Here is a 21,944-nt window from a genome sequence, read left to right as displayed (position 1 = left end):
TGTGTATGATGGACTTGGCCTTCAAGGCATGAGGCAAGGGAAATGCAGATCTACGTTATGCGCATGGTCATTTTGAAGCAGTTCAGGGAACACACATCCCCACAAGTGCAAGCACCCACGCAGTCAGCACTGATCTCGACCTCAAGGGTTCGAGCGCCTGCTTGCTGCGAGGCCTGGCGGCTGACCGTTAGCAGCTCCTGAATGCGAACCTTCTGCCAATCGCTCACCATCATCGAGGACATTGATGCCTGGAGAAAGCACGCCTGTGTTACGATTCAAAACACATTTCCAACCACCGAAGCGCCTGGCATGCATTGACGAGCTGCGCTTGCGGCCAGGTCGGTGATGCAACAGGCATCACGTGTGTGTCCACAAACAGCATCCACGTTGACATTGGTGACTCCCCGAACGAGTTTGGCATGCCTATGCCAGATTGGTGCAATGCTGTAGGCGCATAGGTAGCATGCATACCATCTGGAAGGTTGCTTTGTACACCGCTGCAGGCGGATTGCAATTGTTGGCATGCATGCGAGCATGATTGATTCTCGTTCCGAGAAAGAAACGAGAATTTCGGAGGAAATAAAATGCGTTCCTCTTTCTTTGCAGATAGTCATGCAGGCATCAGGCATAGGGCTTTGGTCACAAGGAGTACGCGCCTGAAATGACTTTGATCTGCAACCGGGCCCATCGCACTTATCAGGCTGCTTCACCCTGCCGTCTGGGCAGTTGACAGTCATACATGTGCCGCACTTCCCGCACACGTACTCCAGCTGCGTCACGACCGGCCGGGATGGAAGCAGCCTGATGACTGTGCCCTTGACTGTCACAAGCTTTCCTGCAACAGACCTTCTGATGTCATGATGCCAACGCGCTGGATAGCTCCAGGTGTTGGATTAGATTGGTTCTTCAAACAACTTGAGTGTGTACTAGCTCTCGGGGATTCATTGGTCAGGCAAACGTCGGTCGCTAGACAACATACACGACACAGAATGGTGTGATTACAACATACGACAACCTGGCAGCTATCAGCACTTTGAGGGGCTCGGAAGAAGGAAAGGGCGTAAGTGCATTCAGTGGATTCTACAGGTCGCATACGTGACTGAAATGTCATGTCCATTCAGCCATTCGTGATCGCTCAGAGTATGGCCCAGGGTAGCGCCAAGACATAGGTGGATAGCCAAGACAGGCGCACCTATCAAGCCACTTTGCACAGAACGGAAGCTCACGTGCGATTGTGGGACGTTGATCAGCCTAATGGTGATTTTTGAAGGTAGAGGGGTGATACCCAGGATATCTTTAAGCCTGCTCGCGTACTGGTCGGTTTCGAAAAGGACCTGCGCCGTGAGTTGGCTGTCAGACTGAAAAACACTCGCCATTACTCGAACTAGAACGAAATGTATGCTGGTCATACTCTGGCGTGCAGGCATCTCTGTACGTCCTGCGGTGTTTGAATTACAAAAGAAGTACATAGACCCGTCCAAGAATGGCAGCAAATGAACACCTCATAAACTGCGGAGCCTAAGCATCCCAGAGCCTCAGATGGCTGCAAATCGATAGCCGGTTCCAAGTCTGCTATCTTGGAGGCCTCGCACAGCTGAGCGAAATTTAGCGGCAGCACCAATTGCGTGTTCATCACCAGCACCAATTGTGATAGGAGAGACCATCCATCTTCACAAATAAAGAACCGACACAGAGATTCTATAAGCATCACACGACGGTCCTCCTGAGAAAATATGTCCTTGGGGAAATACAGGAGCCAAGAGGCTGGAGCAACCTCCATCCTCCCCTATCGAACAATGAATTTCGTCTATCTTATGTGAAGGATGAGATCGGTAACTCTCAAATGAGTTTGTTGAATGCGTTCTAGTTACTTTAATGCGCTGGTCCACTTTGGCCGAGAGTTGGCGCAGAGGCTGACAGGGGATGTGGTGCTATGCCATAGCGTATGGCTTGTGGGGAATAGCATATCGGACTATCTCAAACCTGAGGTGTTGCCCTTGTCAAGGGCCTTGACGAGCTCATTGCCTCACAAGCTGCGCTAGCAGGTTGAAAGCACAGTCTGCAGTATCATTGTCATGTTGCTCTGCGGAAGGAAGTTTGCACTTGAGGGATCACGCAAGCATGTCGGGAATCTGCCCCATCACCGAAATCCTTGATCAATTGACACAGGATGTCAAGGACTTTGATTTGTCAAGTGACGTCCCTGTGTTCCACGAGCAACCTAGCAGTATCGAGTTCTTGCGGGAGTATGTTGCCAGAAATAGGCCTTGCCTTTTTCGAGGTTGTTTTAATCACTGGCCAGCCTTGCAAAAATGGGACCTGAATTACTTATGCCATAAATTGGGTGAGGAGAAGGTCATCTGCTCGTTTACAGATGATGGTAGGGCAGATGCCGTCAAAACCGAGTCTGGTTCAGAGGTGTTTGCCGTGCCACACTCAGAGCCGATGACTCTGACTGCATTCAGGCAAGCATTGCGGGACACCAAGCCTGGCAATCAAGGTTGCGTTCCTTCAGTGCAATTCCAAAACAGCAACTTCTCGACACAGTTTTCCAGTCTGCAAGATGATGTGGAGATGGACATTCCTTGGGCATCAGAAGCTTTTGGCTGCAAGCCTGATGCTGTCAATATTTGGATTGGAGATAAGCGATATGCTACGTCCTTCCACAAGGTGTGCGCGCAACCTGTCTCGGACACATTCAGACACTATCGATGCCGTTGTCTTGCACTTGGTAAATGACGCAAGTGTGTGGCGCGAAAGTGGGGCCCAGTATTGTTGGGCCCCTCCCCCAAAGTCTCAAGCGTCCTTTCGCACATGTGCTCGTACATTACTGGGAAGTCTCTTCCGTTTTAGCGAACATCTACCACTCATACCACACTGCCGCGAAGCAACAGGAGTAGGAGATCACTCAAGCAACGGTGGTTTGGAAGCGTAGAAAATGATGCAAAGGCATCATCAGATTGACCTTCGGTGGAAGTGAGTGCAGGGATTGTAAATATCACGCCAACAAGTGTGAGGCTCATGATTGACAATGAGTATGTGGCAAGCGCTCTCGCCGAAGGAGCTCCGCTCTTTCCGTGCTACCGCGCTTGCAGCACCATAGGTACAGCAGCCATGCTTCTACTTGCATCCGTCTGCAAGAGGGCTGTCGCATTGCCACTGAGAGAATCCATGTCATGATCGGCGTCCTTGTCTCGGTGAAAACAAACCCGCTCAGACCCTCTGTTTGTAATGGTGACTTGACCGAGCGACGTCGAGTCATGACTGGATGTAGAAACCCCCCGCCACCACCCTTGTATCCCCGACAGAACCCGTCGATCCGCCCTCATGATGGCAGATTCAAAGACAGGTGGGGTTGAGCCTAATCGTGTTTCAGGCATGCTCAGGTTTGGCTATTCGCTCAAGTAGGGCAGTAATCATGTTTGTCAGCACAACTCATCGCTTGTGCTGTATGGCTTCTGGGAAGGCCAAGCACAGGCCTCACGCGGAAGCCAAAGGAGTGGCGAAGCTGCCAGTCAAGTTGGCCGTGACCCTCATTTCAACGTCCAACTGAGCCTCCGCTGGTGCAGGATCACTACGAGAATATGTATGCAGTCGTGGCTGGTAGCAAGAAGTTCACGCTGTTGCCACCCTCGTCTGTTCACCGAATGCATCTTCAACAGTACCCGGTGTACGTGCACCATATGCAAGCAGACCGACGTTTTAGCCTTGTGGCGCAGCAGCCACCTACCTCAGTCCCTTGGTGCCCAATCGATATGGATGTTGCAAGGAGGAACCCAGACGTATTTGCCGCCAAGTTTCCTCGCTTTGTCGAAGGGCCGCCCCCATTGGAGGTCACTGTGCAAGCAGGAGACCTGCTTTACTTGCCAGCTATGTGGTATCACTATGTAGAGCAGGACGAACTTGGTCATGAGGCAGTAATCGCAGTAAATTACTGGTATGACATGCAGTTTGACGCGAGATTTGCACACCATACAGCAATAGAAAAGTTGGCTGAACGTGCAGGCCTCATTCTTGCAGGACAACAAGCAACATGACTCATCTTACATGAGGCAGTCTCGGTCCTTTGCTATGCCCTGTACAATTGTTGCTGATGTGACTCATCCAATTGAGGTTATTGCATGGATGTGACAAGAATGCAAGCAATGTGGAAGCCCTTACTTAGCATGCTGGAATGGCCAACATGTGGATGCACTGGTGTTGTCCATGTCGTTCGCAGCTGAGCTTTGGCCTGGGCAATTGCCCCACACTGGTGTGAAAAACTTTGTGCCTCGCGCCATGGTGGCATTAACAAGCAATGACGCATCGTCAACGTATCCTCGAATGGGCCGCAAGTACCCATGTAAACATTAGCAGAGATAGTCATCCAACTGGTTGTGGTGACAACAGGTGGATTGCATGTCAGAAACTGCATGCATGGTGAGCCGGATTGTGCTCTCGCGAGCTAGTGATGGCTGAATTGCCGGGGTCCAACAGATAAAATGCCCCTTCTTCCCGCCCGACCAACGAATGCATCGAGTTCTTGTGAGCATGGACACGTACATGAGCATGAAATGACGCCTAGCCATCATCACGGGGATGTTGGTGGCTGATTCTATTCCCAAGGAAGTCATGAGGTTCCTGGACACCTTCATTTTAGACCCTGACCTCCTTACTCGCCATGGTGACACCAGTGACCATTGCACTCACCCTTCTCAATCCTTTTTCTGAACTTGCCTTTGTGCTCAGGCCCGTGGTTTCCCTTAGATTCGTTACGCAAATATGTTCAACAGATTTTAAAACACACCAATCCCATGCAGCAGTCCATCTCATGTGACCAACCTATGGAATCAGAGCTTCGCTTGCACCTTTTGGGGTCGAAGCGCCCCAGCGTTAGTATTGTATTGTTTATTTTTATTTATTTTAGTATTAGCGCGCAAACGCCTGAAACTGCCTGGCTGTCTCCCTGAGGCTAAACAAAATCCCTGAATCACAGCGCAGTTAGTGACTAGTGAGTATCTCTGGATATGCCCTCATGGTCCATGCATGTTTGGAAAATTTTTTAACGCGCTTCGGAGACAACAATCTGGAAGCATCTTAAGCTTTTCACTCTTGATGAGCACTCGCCTGCGCGTGCACAAGGTCATGCCTTCAAAGGCAGCAGGATATGAGGTCGCGTATGGTGGATAGTATAACTCGGAATGGTCATCACAGCTAGCAACAAAGCAATGAAACGTGATATACTGTTCTTTTAGGGTGCTTGATAGTGGCCATTCTCCCTTTGCGTGTTTTGTGGCTAGGAGAGGTAATTGCCTGTCGCACACAAGGATCTGCCGCAACATCCGACCTACTTGCGAACCTGCCACATACGTGTAGACAGGACGTTCTATTCGATGTGAAAACTCTTTGAGACACCTTCCATGGTCTTGTATAGGAAAATGGCGATTTCACGCAGGTACGTTACGTGCTCCAACGTGTTTGTCCGCCGTGTTGAGGCATTATCATGCAATAACAAAGCGATGTTGCGTGCATCCGTAGCATAAACGTGTGAAATTACGGAATATGGAACATTTATGTGCTTTTGTTTAATGCATACGTACGTAACACTTGGAGAGGGCGGAATTTATGGAAGGCTTGTGCAGCCCTAACGAGGGTTCAGCCTGCGACTCTTCAATCTCCCATTACTGGACGCTCCCAATCTTGATTTTTGATGTTCATAGCTTTTCATGAGCATCTGTATTTCTTGGTGCATAGCAATGCAGCGGCGCTTGCTGTATTCTCGTCGCGGTGCGTTTCTGCGCGCTCGCAACTGTCCGTCATCTCTCAACGTAATTCCAGGGCAATTGGGCCAACCGTGTTCATGCTGCTGATATTGAGAGAATAAGTCGCCGTCGTGAGGGCACTCTTGTTACTGTGTGGTTACAACAAAGCTGGGCAGCAGTGCAGTTTCTGATTCGATGACTCTTCATGCCGATTTTTCGACAGTTTCACCATTGCGGATAAGCTGGACGAGCAGGGTCAGCTCTCCCGCCTACGACAGCTTCAACTCATTCCCTTTCTTAACTATTATATCTGAGAAAGAGCGAGGGGGTGTACGTAACTCCTGTGTGACCAGCGGGCAGTCAAACCTCCGTTCTACGATATCCTGGATTGCTCAAGCCAACTCTCATGCTAAATGAGTAATCGCTCAGCTACTACGTTATAATGTGCAATACTGAGTACCTACTGGTTGTACCTCATGAAGGGGATGAATCGTCGCAAATCAACAGTTGGTACCTTGCGGGGCCGAGAACGTTCTAGCGTTCTCGCGAGTATCTCGACGGCGAGCAACTCTGGCATCGCATGTCAGTTGAAAATGAAGTGAAATCTGCGAAAAAACAAACCTATTGGCACTTTCAGAAATGATAGCGTGTTCCACAACGCCTTTGACGGCGCACCGCAGTCCATGCGAATCTCGACTGGCTACGAGAATGGAGGTTGCCGCACTCTGTCCCGCGACGCCCGACCAACAGCTCTTCGCTGCATCAATAGAGTACTTTGATTAGTCTTCTTTACATGCGATGAACCTTCGTCCCTGCACTGCGCAGGTTTCATCAACCTGCGCAAGCACCAATGTGCATGGGAGCAGCAGATCTCAGGTGACATGGGCGGGGGTTCGTGTCCACTTCTTACTGCTTCTTCACAGCGCTGTCATGACACCAACATCACATTTGATGGCAAGCACCTGCGATCCGGCAACGGGGGACACGTGTGCGAGCGAAATCGCTGCCACAAGCGTCGATGTAGGCTTGCTGGACTCTCCCTTCCAGCGCACAGACATCCCCTCAGCCTCTGCTAACCGGGACATACCATGGAGGACTCTGTGTCAACAAGCCATGCATGCGTCCTATCGCCCGTTTCTGCAAAATCAGCAGCGGCGATGGGCGGACATGTCGTCGTCCAGTCGCCTGTCCTCAGAGCTTGAGAACGAAATATCCGATGGTGGGACAAGCCCAGTGGGGTCTGGCCCTGACAATGCAGTGGCCCCACCCTCCCGTGTGTCGCCACTTGGGCAATTCCAATGCATGGGTTTCAACGTCAACTCATCAGGCCATGTGGACGACACAGAAGTGTCGCCTCTGCACAATCATTCGTACCACCCTCCTCGCAAGTTTCGCAACTTGTCGCTCGAGTCTTTCGATGAAGTGATTAACGATACCGGCAACGACATGACGTCGCCGACGCTCTTTGTGGCAAATGATGAGGCAAACCTTGCAGCATTGCACCTGCGAGTTGGCGGGGCGAGCAACGATGGAATCACGGAGGACAGCGAGTTGAAGATGGGATACGAAGGGCTTGTGGACATGCTCAGTGCCCGCGCTTCAGAGGACGGTAGCCGTGGTTCTGAGCCGTTTTTGGCGGCTGTCCCTACAGGTGTGGCTCTCGTCAGCTATGGCGCTGCATGCTTGAGAGCAGATGATGATGATGATGTATCTTAACAGTACTGCATTCATATGGACAATGGCAACTCCAAGACCTACTTGGGAATCAGTGCTACCATTACCGTCACCGAAGGCAAGCGTATCTGGACCATCGTGATTTACCATAGCCGACCTGACAGATGATTGCAGCAATGGCACAGTTGGAAATGAGGATGCGTGCACAGCTGATCAGCCACAAGCCTTTTCCCAGTTAGTTAACCCCCTATTACAAGAATTTTTCATTGGACTTGTCTGAGGAAAACGACGCTCGCGGCGCGGGTTAAAAGTCTTCTATGTCCGACATGCATGCACTTACGCACGCACTGGAAGCAGTTTCAAAGTCAATGACCCTCGATTGGATACACCGTTGCCGTGTGGAGGTCCCACCACCTGAGACATGGCCATCCAACGTCGAATGAAGTACCCATGCGTGAGCAAAGAGGGATGCTTTCTTCCGTGTAGGTGCGGTGGACCACCCTACTGCCATCAGGAGGCTCGTGCATAGAGTAGCGAAAGGCATCCTTGCCGGCCAGCCGCCCCAGGTGGTGCGAGACGGCATGGGGGGCGCCTACTTTCTACGAAGCAGCGACGGCCAAATGGCTGGCATCTTCAAGCCGTGTGATGAGGAGCCCTTCGCTCCAAACAATCCCAAGGGCTGGGGAGGGCGTCCTATGGGTGCTCCTGGAATGAAGCCCAGCGTGCGCGTCGGGGAAGCTGCACTTCGCGAGGTCGCAGCGTATTGTCTGGATCACGATGGCTTTGCAGGAGTGCCACCCGCCGTGCTTGCCGAGTGCTGCCACCCCACTCTCAGCTACCCGGCTCTACCTGGAGATGTGGGCGTCAATCATGCTGCTGTTGACCAAGGCACCTCGACGGTTCCATCATCAGGCATTGCACAGGCCCTCGACATGGAGCGCCTTTCTCGGCGCTACGCTTCTACACCCACGTATGCGCCTTGATGGGCCTGCTGTGTCCAGTGATGCATGGTCCTGCATTGTGGTGATGGGTTCCTCACTGGTTGACGCAAACATGAGCAGGTCTAGAAACAATTTTTTCCTGCAAATGCGCGATGCATTGTGCCAAAAGTAAGGTCCGCCAAGAGAGTAGGCGTATAAGCGAGCGTATTGGCGTAGTGTGGTCTAGGCGTATAAATAGTTTGGACCAATCCATGCCACTTACTACCCCTCACTAGACCATGTTATACGCCACTGCTGTATACGCTCACTACTCTTCTTCTATACGCCTCTATAGACCACAAACACCAGTGCCGCATACGCTCACTACGCCGAACAAACCTCCCATATTCCGACTATTCGCTTGTTCGGCATCGCTCGCATAGCCGATCCGCCTAACTGACCTCCCCATAAGCGTTAGCAATATACAGTGTCGCAGTTGCCAGTACCGCGTACTACTTTATTACTTCGGTTGCTCCTTAGCTCTATTCTTTGCACCATGGATCAGGGACCAGCAGCAGCAGCGACAGCTGCAGCAGCAGCGGACACCGCGCCTTTGTTTCTCAGCGAACCAGACAATGAAGGTTATCGCAAGGTTAGGAAGTTTCAGTTGTTTGAGAAGAAGCCAGTTTGTGCCGATTCGTTGTACAACATCCTGTTCGCTCGGAAGAAAGCTGTCAACGCAGCAGCGTCGTGGAAGTATCTCGAGGTCTGCAAGGAGTGGATTACGGACGAGGCTGCTAAGCAAAAGTACGAGGTGACCTTCATCAAGTGCATCAACTGCGACAAGGTGCACGGCAAGCCAATTTCAACAAGGCCTTGCATCCTAAAGTATGCTTTCATATGTTTGTAACCGAATACGGTGTCAAAACGTGCAACAAAGGAAAGCGCGACCCTCCACTGGCAAGAGTAGGCGCCAGCGTATGCGCATACGCCAAAATCACTGTGCCGTATACCCTCACTAGACCAAACTACGCCTGAGTCACGGCTCACTACCCCAACTACCCCTCACTAGACCTACCCCAGAATAGTTTGGAGGTTCCAGACTACGCTTTCGGCGGACCTTAGCCAAAAGCATGCAGATACCCCATCCGAGAAATGCATCAGAGTCCGCAAGGTGTGCCATGTCAAGCTTGCCCTCTATGTACAGAGGCAGTTACCCAATGCTCCGATGAATCTCTCAACCCTGTCGCATTGCTAGCACTTTCACAGGCGATGCGCGATGCTCATCTGCCTTGATACTCCACAGCACTCGTCTTCACGGAAGTACAGGGCACCCGGTGCCAGCTGAGGCACAACATGCTATCAACACAGCTTCGCCTCAGCTGCCTTGCAAGCTGCAGCACAATTAGCTTGTTGGATGTGATGGCCTTGATGATTTGTGACAGTGCCTGATTCGGAACTGTTGTAATATCGCAACGCGTATTATGTGCTTGTGTGTGAGGTGTCTTCCTTGTCACGAACAAACTCACGAATGTCAACCTTTGTGTGCAGTCGTGGCAAGGTGAGGATGGGTGCGCTACCTGGTCAGGCCAAGGTGGGTTCATTGCAGCAGTATGTGACGCACATTTGCGATGCAAACGATATGTCGCCCTCCCGCTTTTCAGTGCCTAGCGTGCACCGCATCGGGATTCTCGATGTCCGCATCTTCAACTGCGACCGACACGCCGGCAATCTGCTCATTGGGAAGGCCAAGAAAGCAGCGTTTGGCAACCGGCTGGAGCAGGACATGCTGCAGTTGATTCCCATTGACCATGGTTTCTCGCTGCCAGAAGCCATGGACAACCCCTACTTTGAGTGGCTCTACTGGCCACAGTCCTCAATTCCGTTTGGAGCGGCTGAGGTCAAGTACATCGCTGACCTCAACGTGCAGGTGTGTGAATCGGAGCGCGTGTGAGCGGTTGTGCCGATGCAGTTTCGGCGTCCAGTGCTTTGCCAGATTGGGTTCTCACCCTAATTTGTGTCTCCATAACTCAGGCATTTTTTTCAGGCACCTGGACCTGCAATCCCACGGTCTGGCGGTGCGCTGACGGCATCTGCAAAGCCTCATCTGATGCGCCTTGTCCACCAGACGGTCGCTTTCAATCTGTACCAGTGCAATCCGCAAACGCGGCACTACACTGCACACCATCCTTGATTGAGCAGTGCTGTGCAAAGCCACGTTTGTGGATCCGTGCAGAAATTCTACCCCTTATGCTGTTGTGATGGCCGTGCACACGGGCAAGAATGCTCGCTGCATGCAGGATGATATAAAAAAGCTACGGCTGCACATCCCCCTGCTGCGAGAGGAGTGCCTCAGGTGCCTGGAGGTTACGACAACGGTGCTCAAGATGGCAGCCGCGGCAGGCCTAACGCTGTGCGAGATAGGCTCGATGATGACACGTACTGAGTCTCTCGACGAGATCCTGCCCTCCGATTTGGAGGTCATGTGCATCGATGCACGCGAGGAAGCATTGGCTGCAGAGTCACCCTCAGCGGCATCGTACCCCAGCTGTGTGCTCTCTCCTCGAAGCACCCAAGGCTCAATGCTCGCTTGGGGCAGCATGTTACCTGCTTGCGGTGAGGAGGATGAGGAGGACTCCATCTTCCAGCTCGAGGGCGATGGCATGGGCGCTCTCAGGAAAGCCGTGCACGTGAGCTACACGTGCTTGTCTGTTGGCGTATCTGACGATGGCTCCAGCACGTTGCTAGCGTCGCCTCCCTCGTTTGGGTCGCCAGAACGCAGGCTGTTCTGCCGTGCAGAGGACGTGCCCTCAGGTCAAGGCCAGAAACCTTTGCCGGGGATGCCATCCTCGTCACCAGCTCCCCTGCTGCAGCGCAATGTGTCCAGCTACGCTGGCGGCGTGGAATGCGGGCGCGCAAAGCATATTGCACGGCGCACGTGGCGTCACAAACGACACACCTGCGATGGCAAGCGGGCAGCATACCCTCCTCTGATCTCGGGTGACCACCCTGACATGGTGAACTATGTTTTCTCCGGCCTGAGCGCAGCTCAGTGGGAGATTTTCATGACTGCCGTGAAGGAATGGTGCAAGGAAGAGCTCGAGAACCAGACATGGAAGCTGTCGATTGATAACACTGGTGTCACGGGCTCCTGCCCAGCGGTGTGTGGTGGTGTTGTGCCTCCTTCCCGGCCTCAGCCAAAGCGAGAACCACCACAGAATGTGCTGTCCTTGGTTAGATTTGATTAATGCAGGCTCACATTTGCTGCTCACAACGTTGTGACTCCATTCCGTCTATCGCATGTTTAGTTCAGCCCATAGTCATCACGCACTGCTTGCCTCCAAAATGATCACTGATCGCGCTCAACCCCATCAGTGGTTGCTCAACATCTCATTAGCATTCTGCTCACCTCAGCCATGTCATGATCAACGATAGTACATGCGGGTGCACCCAATGTTAGTGTCCGTGCACTGAACCTGCCCAATTACTCAATTCCCTCATTTATCCATTTCGGCAATGGCAAGAGGTGCACATGTCACCGGCATGATGTGTTTTGATAGCTTTTTGTTTCCAGGTATGCATGGTGTCAGACTGGCTTGTTGCTGGACACCAGAAGTTACGGCTCTGCATAGTTTATGAAGTGTAGTTGTGTAATAGCATCATTGCCTACCCCCCTGCCTTATTGTGAAAGGTAGGCGAACGCGTCACGGACTACTCACGGGGGTACCCGCGAGGTGGATGAGCGCAGCAAAGTCCCCGTCCAATTCGGCAGCCGCAGAGTGACGCAATGTCGTCGGTATCTGGATCTGCATTGTAATATTGATCTTCAAGATTCAATCAAATGATGTATGCTAGCATGCATACCAACCTATCAATGGCATTCTTCTGGTGGCGCAAACTGCCTCAATGATGCGCGAGAGTCCGCTTCGCTCAAGAGACCGTGGTTCGAAGTGTGCCAAGTACCAAAGACTCTGGTACACATTCATGAGCCTGATTAGGCAAAGTGGCGAGCATGCCAGCATTGCTGCACAAGCGATTCTCGTCATGCCCTTTCTTTGATCAGCGCATACTTTCTAAGCGTGTCTTCCGCTTCACCTGGGGATTTTCACGCGTTACAACGCACGTACGTCGACGATCAGTACAAAAGACCCCGACCGTGGGGAATACTTAGTACAGCATGCCGCAAGGAAACGTACCGTCAGAGGGGTGCAGCACCCAGCAAAGCTTGAAACGCATCAAGACAATCGCGAGGAATCGGAGACAAAGTATTCCAAGACGCGATACTCCCTGAGCCCTCGTGCATGATAGACATGACAGAAAGCATGGTTTGGATGGTGATCATTCACGCCACATCGCGCATCTCTGGAACATACAAGCATCAAAGGAGCCCAAAACATTCCAAGCGGCTTTGCTATGTCTATGTCAAGAGCAGAAAGACGCCTGCCAAAAGGGCGGCGTTGGCAATGAGTGAGACAGCCATCTACAGCAGCCAGCTATAGCTGACCTCTCGCCAAAGTGGAGGTATGCAGATTCTGCTGCAGGTGATGCTTTGACATATGCACAATGGCAATCCCTTTTCATCTCTCTGGAGGCGACTGCTTGTATAGGTGGCATGTGCAGCGGTGGGTTTGACCTGCCTCCTCAGACTCAGCCCTTGCACGGTTGTAGGCGGTAGCATACGCTGTCGCGTGCTTGTTAGCATGTTCTGAAGGCCATGATCTCCGGTTGCCATGCCAGATGCACGGACGAACGGTTGCGGCACCATTTGTCCCAACAGACTGTGCTGGAGTTGTACTTTGTCGCAGAGTGTTAAGTATGCCGCTCAAGGTTGTATAATGGACATTCTGTGTCATAGCAGGCATGCTTAGCAAAACATCAGTGTAAGAGCTTGCTGTGAGAACTGTATCACGTTGTGTATAATGCAACGATGATGCCAAGTATGTAGGAATATGCCGTTCTTTGATGTACCGTGCTTTGCTTTCCCGCTTCGTTGTAACACACCGTGATGTTGTGTTCGAATGAGGGTGCCTCTGTCAACATGGTCAACAAGAAATCTCTCAACCATGTCTGCCAATACACATGACCAAGTTCAGGCAAGCGCTGGCATCATGTTGCCTGATCTATTGCAGACAAACACACTTGACAAAACTGTGGCAAGCTCTGGCAATCCACGAATGCCAGCGCTCCATGGATTTACCATCCACAGCTATTCAGCCATCACTGGCTCGCGAGTCAAGCAGGAGTACTGGTTGGCATCCTTGGTGACGCGCGTCATGCTCTCCGCGTACTCGCGCGTGCCGAGCATGGTTGCAAACTTCTCGTCGTGAGTGATGACAATGAGCTGAAAGGCGCGCTGGCCCTCCGCGTACGTGTTGCGGAGCTGGATGATTCTGCGCAGCGCTTGTGCTAGCGCTCTGCTGTTTGCGGCATCGAGATTCGTCGTCGGCTCGTCGAGTGCGATGACGCCGCAGTTGCTGCTGAAGGTGTCCGCGAGCGCCATGCGGATCAAAATGCATGCCAGGACCTACGGGTTGAGCACACTCAGTATACCAAGAGACAGCCTGCACCACTGGATGGTCTAAATGTGCAATATGTCAGGTCTCTGGGGAGGAGATGGCTGTCTTGTCCGTTCTCAATGCCGGATTCCTTTGCCTGGCCCAGATTTAGAAACATCAAGAAACAAGAAAAAACATTTCTTGTTTCTTTATCTGAGGAGGAGTTGGGGGCCACATCTTGTAATAATTTTTCCACCCCAACAACTGTTGCACGGTGCACACACTTTGTTATACAACGGCAAGTGCAACAAAAACATGCATTCTGGGATGGCGCCATGTACACCGACAGCATGGCATGATAGCACTGGAGATTTGTGCTGCAGGTGATCAGGCAGCGAAGGGCAATGCCGACTGCACTACGCTGTTGCCACTTCGGCACAATATGAACTCTTCAAGACCCCTGCACGCTGGAAATCATTCTGTGCAACTTGTGAAGGACAAAAGTATTTCCAGGGAATGACTTCGTCACCATATGCTGGAAACATGACGTGCCTGCCATCATCGTAGATGTGTAACGTGCAGGGTGCGTGCCGTCGACAGGGCTATACCCAGTGCTTAGCAAGAATGGGGTTCGACCCCCATTTCTGCCCCAGATAATCATGCATTACATGGGAAACAGACCCACCATGCAACCTGCATGACGAAGCGCTGGCTTCACAATACCAAAGTGCATGTCGGCCGCACATTTGTTCGATGAGCGCTTGCACAATGAGGTCAGAGTTTGTGGTACCAGCCATGCGCTTTCGTACAGGCGCAGAAGACACAAGGAGACAAAATTCCATGTACGAGGCCTTGATGCAGAGCATGCATTGGCAGGAGTGTTGATCCGCACCTTCTGCCCGGCGCTGCAGCGACCTCGCATGTTCATTTCCGCCCCAGCGCTGTACATTATGACCCGGTAGTCGTACGAGGAGCGGCCACTTTCAACGCTGTCAGCTTTAATTTGGATGTAGTCAATGTCCTGGCCCTGATAAGTCGTCTGCCAGAGCTCCTTCAATGACTGCATGACAGGACAGAATGTCGCGACCAAGTATGGTTGTCACACTAAGTGTCAAGTCGACTGCAGCTTGCACAGTGTTGATGTGGCAAATCACGCCTCGCTAACATAGTATTGCCTTGCTGTTTTTTGAGTGAGTATACAGAGTAGTACGACCCGCAGGCAAGGTAGATAACTGTGAGCACACGTCACTGCACCAACACACGTTCAGATGGAAAGCACCTGGTTGATGCTTTCCATCTTGGAGGAGTGGTACGCAAGCAGCGCTTTCTCGAGCCCCTTGCAGTAGCGGTCCAGGTCCCGGTTGCCCATCTCTAGGGTCTTGAGCTCCACCTGCTGTTTGCGAAATCTCACCTCGATGTCCTTGAATTCCTCGCGATTCAGCTCTGCTTTGCTCTCCAAGTGCCTCTGCATTCGCACACCATAAAACTTGAGCAAGCGAAGAGCAGCCGATGCACGTGGCGTTGACCTCGTGGACTCTTGGGCCATGTTTCGGCCATTGATCATGTGGATGCGTATCTCTCGGAGATGGTGTCGAGAAACCGTACATCATCACACTTCATGGGTGTGGCAGATTGTTGCTTGGGGCCAAGAACTGCGTCTGCTGTCACGTGATGATATATCACGTAAACTAGGTGGTGTGCTCGGGTGCATAGCAGAGTATGCGAGTGTCACAACCATGCAGAATTTTCCGGGTCGGGGCAGCGTTTCGCCAACGCCTGTGATTTGCGGGTCGCAATGCCAGATAATTCATTACTTTGAGGGGCTAAAATGGGGCCCATATCCCGTTCTGGCGAATCACTGGGTCGGGGACATTGAATTTAAGTAAAAATGATTATGAAAATAATGGGAATACAATGGATACATCCTGAAACAGCCACCATCACGGGCTTCGGCTTGTCCAAGAGCAATTTGCAGTGTGGGGATCAAGAGGTCACACCTTGCGCAAGCCAGATAGCTCGCCATCCACGGCGCTGACAGCGAGCTCGGCCGCCTTCTCCTCGTCGGCGCAGCGTTCCATGGCCTGGACCTTCTCGGGGTAGCTGCTGAGAGAGTCGGCCTCGCCCATGCTCTTTAGCTCAGCCTCGATTTCAGCAGCCTTTTTGCGCTCTCGCACCCAGCTGAGGGTGTGGGCCGTCCGCCTGCAACGAGATGCATGCCGTTCATTCAATGGAGCTGCATATGCAAGCGGACTCCTGTGCTTCCTATGCGGTCTGTGTATGCTTGGTCAGGTGTCACTGTCCAAGCTTCGCTGGTGGACGCAACGCAAAGGTCGCAACAGGTTGGATCGTACCTTGTAGACGTCGGAAAGTCGAGAGTTGCATGCGTGGGAGATGGCGACTATCCCACGGTATTCCGCGTGTTCCGCATGCAACCTGGTCTGCGCACCAACATGGCTGCCGATATCGAATGATAACATCACATGAATCTACAGAACCGAATTTTCAGGCCTGTGTTTATGCATTGGCCCTTCTGACTGATAGCTTCAAGGCCACAACAGACTCCTGTTGACAGTTCATAACGGGCGAGAAGTCAGAGCTCCAGGTCAGCGATATCTCAAGCCATTACACATCTGAGACCTCTAATAACACGATTTGTGCATGATGATTTTGTGAGGAAGGCTACGCGCCAGTCGTCATTCGCGACACGGAAATGCTGCCTCAATTTAACGCGTTAGTGACGTGGAATATCGCAGATATCTCGTGAGATAGATACATTTTCAACCACTTTTGAAATTTAGTGTCGTCCTGGTGTCTTCCATGTGTTTTACGTGCACGGAACAACACTCATAGCGATCCCGACGATGTAATCATTTGTGCAACTGCTCAACCGGCGCCGAAAGAAAGGGCAATGTTCCAGCGTGTCCGCAACCACCTAGGCAACAGTTTCCATTGCCAGCACCTCCCACGTTCCGAAGCAGGTACCTTGCGTTTGAGACTTCATCATGATGTCATGATCGTTTGCATTGGCCTTGACATCTGTAAAGCATAGAGGATGCCCACAGCGATGATGTTGAGCGCTGGGCGGGCAACCAGTTCTGGAACAGCATCATTCTCAGGTCGTTTGACGCCCTGTTCCCGCGTAGTATGCACCCTCTCGTGCGTAACAGCGGACAGGCACAATCCTCGTCGCGTGCCGCATCCCATCGTCGCTCATCAACGCCGCGCTGTCAGGGTGCGGTGTAGAGGAGCAAGTGACTCGGCTCAAGACACCGAAATTCGGGCTGTCAACATCGCCATCTCATCCAACATCCTCATTTTTATGGCGAAATTATACGTGTCACAGTATTCTGGGTCGAGTTCGCTCATGGCGGAAGCAGTACACTCTTTGGCTGACATTGGCAATCAGCTGTTGTTGCGACTAGGCATCGCCAAGAGCCTGAAGCAGCCCACCCCTGAGTACCCATACGGTTACATGAAAGACAAGTTCGTCTTCTCTCTCATTTCCGCCGTCGGCGTCTTCTGCATAGGTGCAGGTGCAACAATCATCAACGGGTTCCACGCGCTGGGCGACGAGGACCACGACGTGGACAATTTCGGTGCCGGGTTCATCGTGCTGGCAATCTCGTTCATCGTGGAGGGCTTCTCATTCTTCTTCGCGCTCCGTGCAGTTCAGAACGGTGCCTCGCAGGCAGGTGTCACATTCGCAGAGTACTTGGACTCCGGCAATGACCCCGCAGCAGTGGCAGTCATGGCAGAGGACGGGGCCGCACTCCTGGGTATCACGATCGCGGCATCAGCGACCAAACTGGTCCAGGTGACAGACTGGCAGATGTGGGATGGCCTGGGGTCCATCCTTGTGGGCATCCTGCTCGCGTGCGTCGCACTCTTTTTGATCCAGCGCAATCGAAGCGTGCTCATTGGGCGCTCGATGAGTGCCGCGGACTTCAGCAAAGTGATCGAGTTTCTGCTCACCGACCCCGTCGTGAACACCGTGTATGACGCCAAGTCGGAGGAGATTGGCCCAGGCGTCTACCGCTTTTCTGCGGAGATTGACTTCAACGGGAAAGCGATCACGCAGCGCCACCTCAAAACGATCTCCCGCAGCAAGCTCTACAGAAAGTTCAAAAAGACGATGGACCCGCTGAAACCGGACGACCAGAGCGCATTTGCGGACGCGCTGCAGAACTACGGCGGCTTGCTAGTGAATGCGGTAGGGACGGAGGTGGATCGAATGGAGCGAGAAATCAGGCACCTGGTGCCGGGGGTGAAGTACGTAGACCTGGAGGCCGACCGGGGGCGCTTCACCATGTATTTACGCAGCATTGACGACGACGATCTGCGGCGGCTGCCCAGCCGCGGCGACATGTCGCAGATGTCCATCGACGACTTCCTTTGGGGGCGCCAGATCGACCGCATTGCGCTTGCACCTCAAGAGAACACGGACAACCATGCCGACACCAGCGCGTTTGAGCGCGAGCTTGCGCTGGCAGACGCGCAGGGCAGAGCCATCGCTGCTGAGGTTGCGAGAGAGGTGCTCAAACCCGCTCAGAGTCTCGTTGTGCGCGGCCCCCGCGTTGCCGAAGTTGTTCGCAGCGTTTCGAGCGCTGACGGTACTGCAAGTCGCCAGCGCGCCACGGAAGCAATGCGCAAGAGCACGAATGGCGATGAGCCATGGGATGGGGAGGGTCTCACACCTCGGGGTGGACGTGCATACATGCGCGCTCGTCTGAAGGCCGATGATCGGGAATGATCCGAGAGCAATCGCTTTGCGTTGTGTGTTTTGAAGTTGTAAAGAATGCAGGTGTTAGCAGCAATTTTGACGAATCAACGCGATGCACGCACTTATTGCTGTGCTTATACTACTCGACTTGTGAGGCACACAATGATGCTTCGTAGCATGATGCATGTTGATGTGCTTGACGAGATGTCCTGATTTGCCAATGAAATGTTAGGTACTCATGTGTTCAGATATCGAGACACTTGGTTGATATCAATGTGCTGTCACACTGCCATCTGCTTGAGAGGCCTGCTTAGTGCCCTGTCCTTTGTGTGCTATTCTATGCAAGCACTGTTTGACATGTCTTGTACTGCAATGTAGTACGAGCTTGTACTGAAAACTTGCAATGTGTGAACGCCCATTCTGCCACATTGAATTGGACTCTTGCCCTGTGTTTTTTATCCATGCAGAAACACCCAGCATACAGAAGCACCGCAGAATCCTGTGACACATAAGAGGAGTCGCCGTTCATGCAAGCATGTTTTGACCTGGCCAAATCTGCGAGATACTCTACCATGTGATACAATCAACCTTGGACATGCTGCATCATAGCAGCGACAACTCCTGTATTTGCAACCCTCATATGTGCATTGTTGCTGTAACGAAACCTAAGAGGCTTCACATGGTGGTGTTTGCCTTGGAGCATGGAAACCGCAAGTTGATTGCATACACGTGGATATACATGTCCACGGGAGGGCAATGGCATAGTGATGGATGGTTCACCCGTCCAGCAGAGAATATGAGACACGCACAGAAACTTTCATACTGAGTCACAAGTCACAAGAGGCGCACACCTGGCCAGCGTTTCCAGAGACTGGATTTTGTTGGAAAGCTTTGTAATCTTGCTGGCTGACATTTCAGCAGCGGCTTCTGCTTGCTGCACAGCTTGCTGCTGCTGGCTGTGTTGTTGGTGAGCGTGGTTCGCAGCCTCTGACACACCACCGCTTTCGAACTGAATAATGCCCTCAGATAGCATGTTCAGCGCATCGTACTGCCGACCCAGTTCAGTGACCTGAATGCGGAAGCACAATGTCATATACAGACATTAGCAGGGTGAGTAAGCGTGTGTTTGTTTCATTTTTCACCACGGCACTTGCCACACAAAGCAGTTTCCCTCACACAAAGACGAACAAAGTCAACAACATAAAGTTCAGGTCGAAACTGATGCTCCCCTGCGCCACCTCCTTTGCTACAATCACAACGAAAGGGCATGGACCCATGCACCCGCATTGCTCTCTAAGAGAGGAATAGAAAACGAGGGTGTCGTAATTCATTTCTGTGCTGCAGCCACAATTAACGAGTCGTTGTACACCTCGACAGGCGGCACAGCTCAGCAGCACTAGTGCATACACTCACTCACATGGAAACAGCCGTCTCGACTGCAGATGTCGAGACGGATCTGTCACTGTGTGTGGTCATTAATGCGAGTAAAATTTGAGCGGTTGTACGCCCTGGTTTGCATCTGTTTAGTGTTGAGCACATCGACGTCCCCAGGTAGTTAGGTTGCCGATTTCCAAGTGGATGCGGTGGTGTTGTAAATTCATATTCATCACTCACATAAGCATGTCCAGGCTTTTGAGTGCACCCACTGCATGATATGCAGGGTTGAAGGAGAAGCAGAAACCTGGGCGCGAAGCTGTGTGGTTCTCCTGCAACCCTGCATGTAAAAACAGTGGTTCATCGAACACAGGCACATACCGACAGGGAGGCTGCAGATTCTTGCTGCGCTGCATCCTTGCGGTGCACATTGAGGCGCTCCTGGAGCTCCTTCTGTTCTCTCTGCAGTGGCACGTGGTCCTCGTGCAAGGACCTCAGGCTCTTCTGGAGCTCGCTGATGAGCGCCGCGAGATCCGTTAGCTGGCCCTCGAGCATCGCCCGCTGCTGCACCTGAGACGTCAGCCCCGCCACCTCCTGCTCCAGCGCCATGAGTCTGCACTCCAGCAATCAAGTTGAATCGCAACCCAGTTCCTGCCGACATAATTGCTCCTGTACCATTCCAAGCAAACCCACGAGCCCAATGCCTCCAGCGTGCATCGTTGATGCTCCACGAAGCAAGTATTGGCGTATGCGTACAATGGAGTGAACAAACATGTTTGCTTTGAGGGCGTGCGAAGTACGCCGGAGATTGGTGGGTTGTCCCTGCAGGTCAATACCATACTGTGCAAGGCAATGTGTGCAATGAGAAACAGCAACACCAGGCACAGTGTAAGACCCCCGCAGAGTGAGACGAAGACGCATCATTGGAGAATTGCGGGCATCATGGTCTAGACAACAATTGGCCAGAACGCGTTAGGCGACGCGGGTCTGCGGGTACCTATAGGTACCAGAAATCGTGATTTAATCCATCTAATTTCTGGATCAAGAAAAGATTAGGTAGAGAACGTGACGCAACGAAACGCATGGCAACCGGCCAATTGTTGTTTGCGGTAGTCAACAACCCTCCCAGAAGAGATTCAGGACATACTAACAACCTGATGTATGAGATGTGAAGGTGATGGGAACACGCGCGTGAAGACGGCGCTGATCGGCGGCCACGGACCTGCTTTTGTTGGCAAAGGACGCCTCTTGAAGGTGCGCGCGCAGGGACATTTGCTCCTCTCGTTCGGTGTCGAGGTTGCGGTGCTTGGTCTCAGCCTCGAAGAGTGCCTTCTGCGTGGTAGCCAGGTCGCCTGTGGGCACGGGACCGGCCTGCGCGCTGAGGGCGTCAACCTCTGCCTGCGCCTTGTGCAGGTGCTGCCGCAGTTGCTGCATCGGTAGTACAAGCTTCTCTCGCAGCTGCTGCGCTGCGGTGAGCGCCACTGATACTGCCTCCTTCTCCGTGCGCAGCCCTTGGATCTGCACATATGTGTGTCTTACGTTTTGCACCAACCGATGATACTGTGTTTGCCTAAATTAAACACTCCTGCATCTACATGGGCATTGGCAACTCCAAGTACTACTTGGGAATTCCTGTCACCGCTTCCACAGGCCTGATGGGATATTCCATCCAAACGACTAACAACCTCTCTACAACCATGCCGCACACAGCTTTTGCAATAAATGCCGTGTTCTGTCAGAAAGAGTCTGCATGTCTTCACTTGGAATAGCCAGAAAAAGGGTATGATATAACGGCCCGGGTGCATGGAATACGTGTGCATGCCTTGGACAGACATGACATAAAGCCTCAGTAAAAAGCGTGTTTGGAACCACCTCATGATGCTGTGCAGCCACGCATGCGAAAGGATCTGCAGGGTGTGCACTGTAACGAAACAGCACCTGTTGATCGAGTGCATCCCGCTCAGCTGCCGCCTCGCGGAGGGCTTTCTCGAGGGCGGGCCGCTCACTCTCCAGCTCCTGG

The 21,944-nt window shown here is 52.3% G+C and overlaps 1 protein-coding gene and 1 pseudogene across 1 annotated transcript; both read left to right on the top strand.

Annotated features, from left to right (window-relative positions):
• The first annotated feature begins 2,121 nt into the window (after window positions 1-2,121).
• LOC149808825 (uncharacterized) lies at window positions 2,122-2,739 on the top strand. The gene has a single exon (XM_089995133.1). It carries the CDS (start codon window positions 2,122-2,124, stop codon window positions 2,737-2,739), a length of 618 nt encoding a protein of 205 aa, XP_089851259.1.
• Window positions 2,740-3,584: 845 nt separating this feature from the next.
• Window positions 3,585-4,037, top strand: LOC149808824 (lysine-specific demethylase JMJ32 pseudogene; annotated as a pseudogene).
• The last annotated feature ends 17,907 nt before the right edge of the window (window positions 4,038-21,944 follow it).

The sequence above is a fragment of the Nuphar pumila genome, unplaced genomic scaffold, assembly GCF_984573655.1.
Source record: "Nuphar pumila unplaced genomic scaffold, dmNupPumi1.hap1.1 HAP1_SCAFFOLD_2140, whole genome shotgun sequence".
Classification (NCBI taxonomy): domain Eukaryota; kingdom Viridiplantae; phylum Streptophyta; class Magnoliopsida; order Nymphaeales; family Nymphaeaceae; genus Nuphar; species Nuphar pumila.
This window is presented reverse-complemented; position numbering and strand designations above follow the sequence as displayed.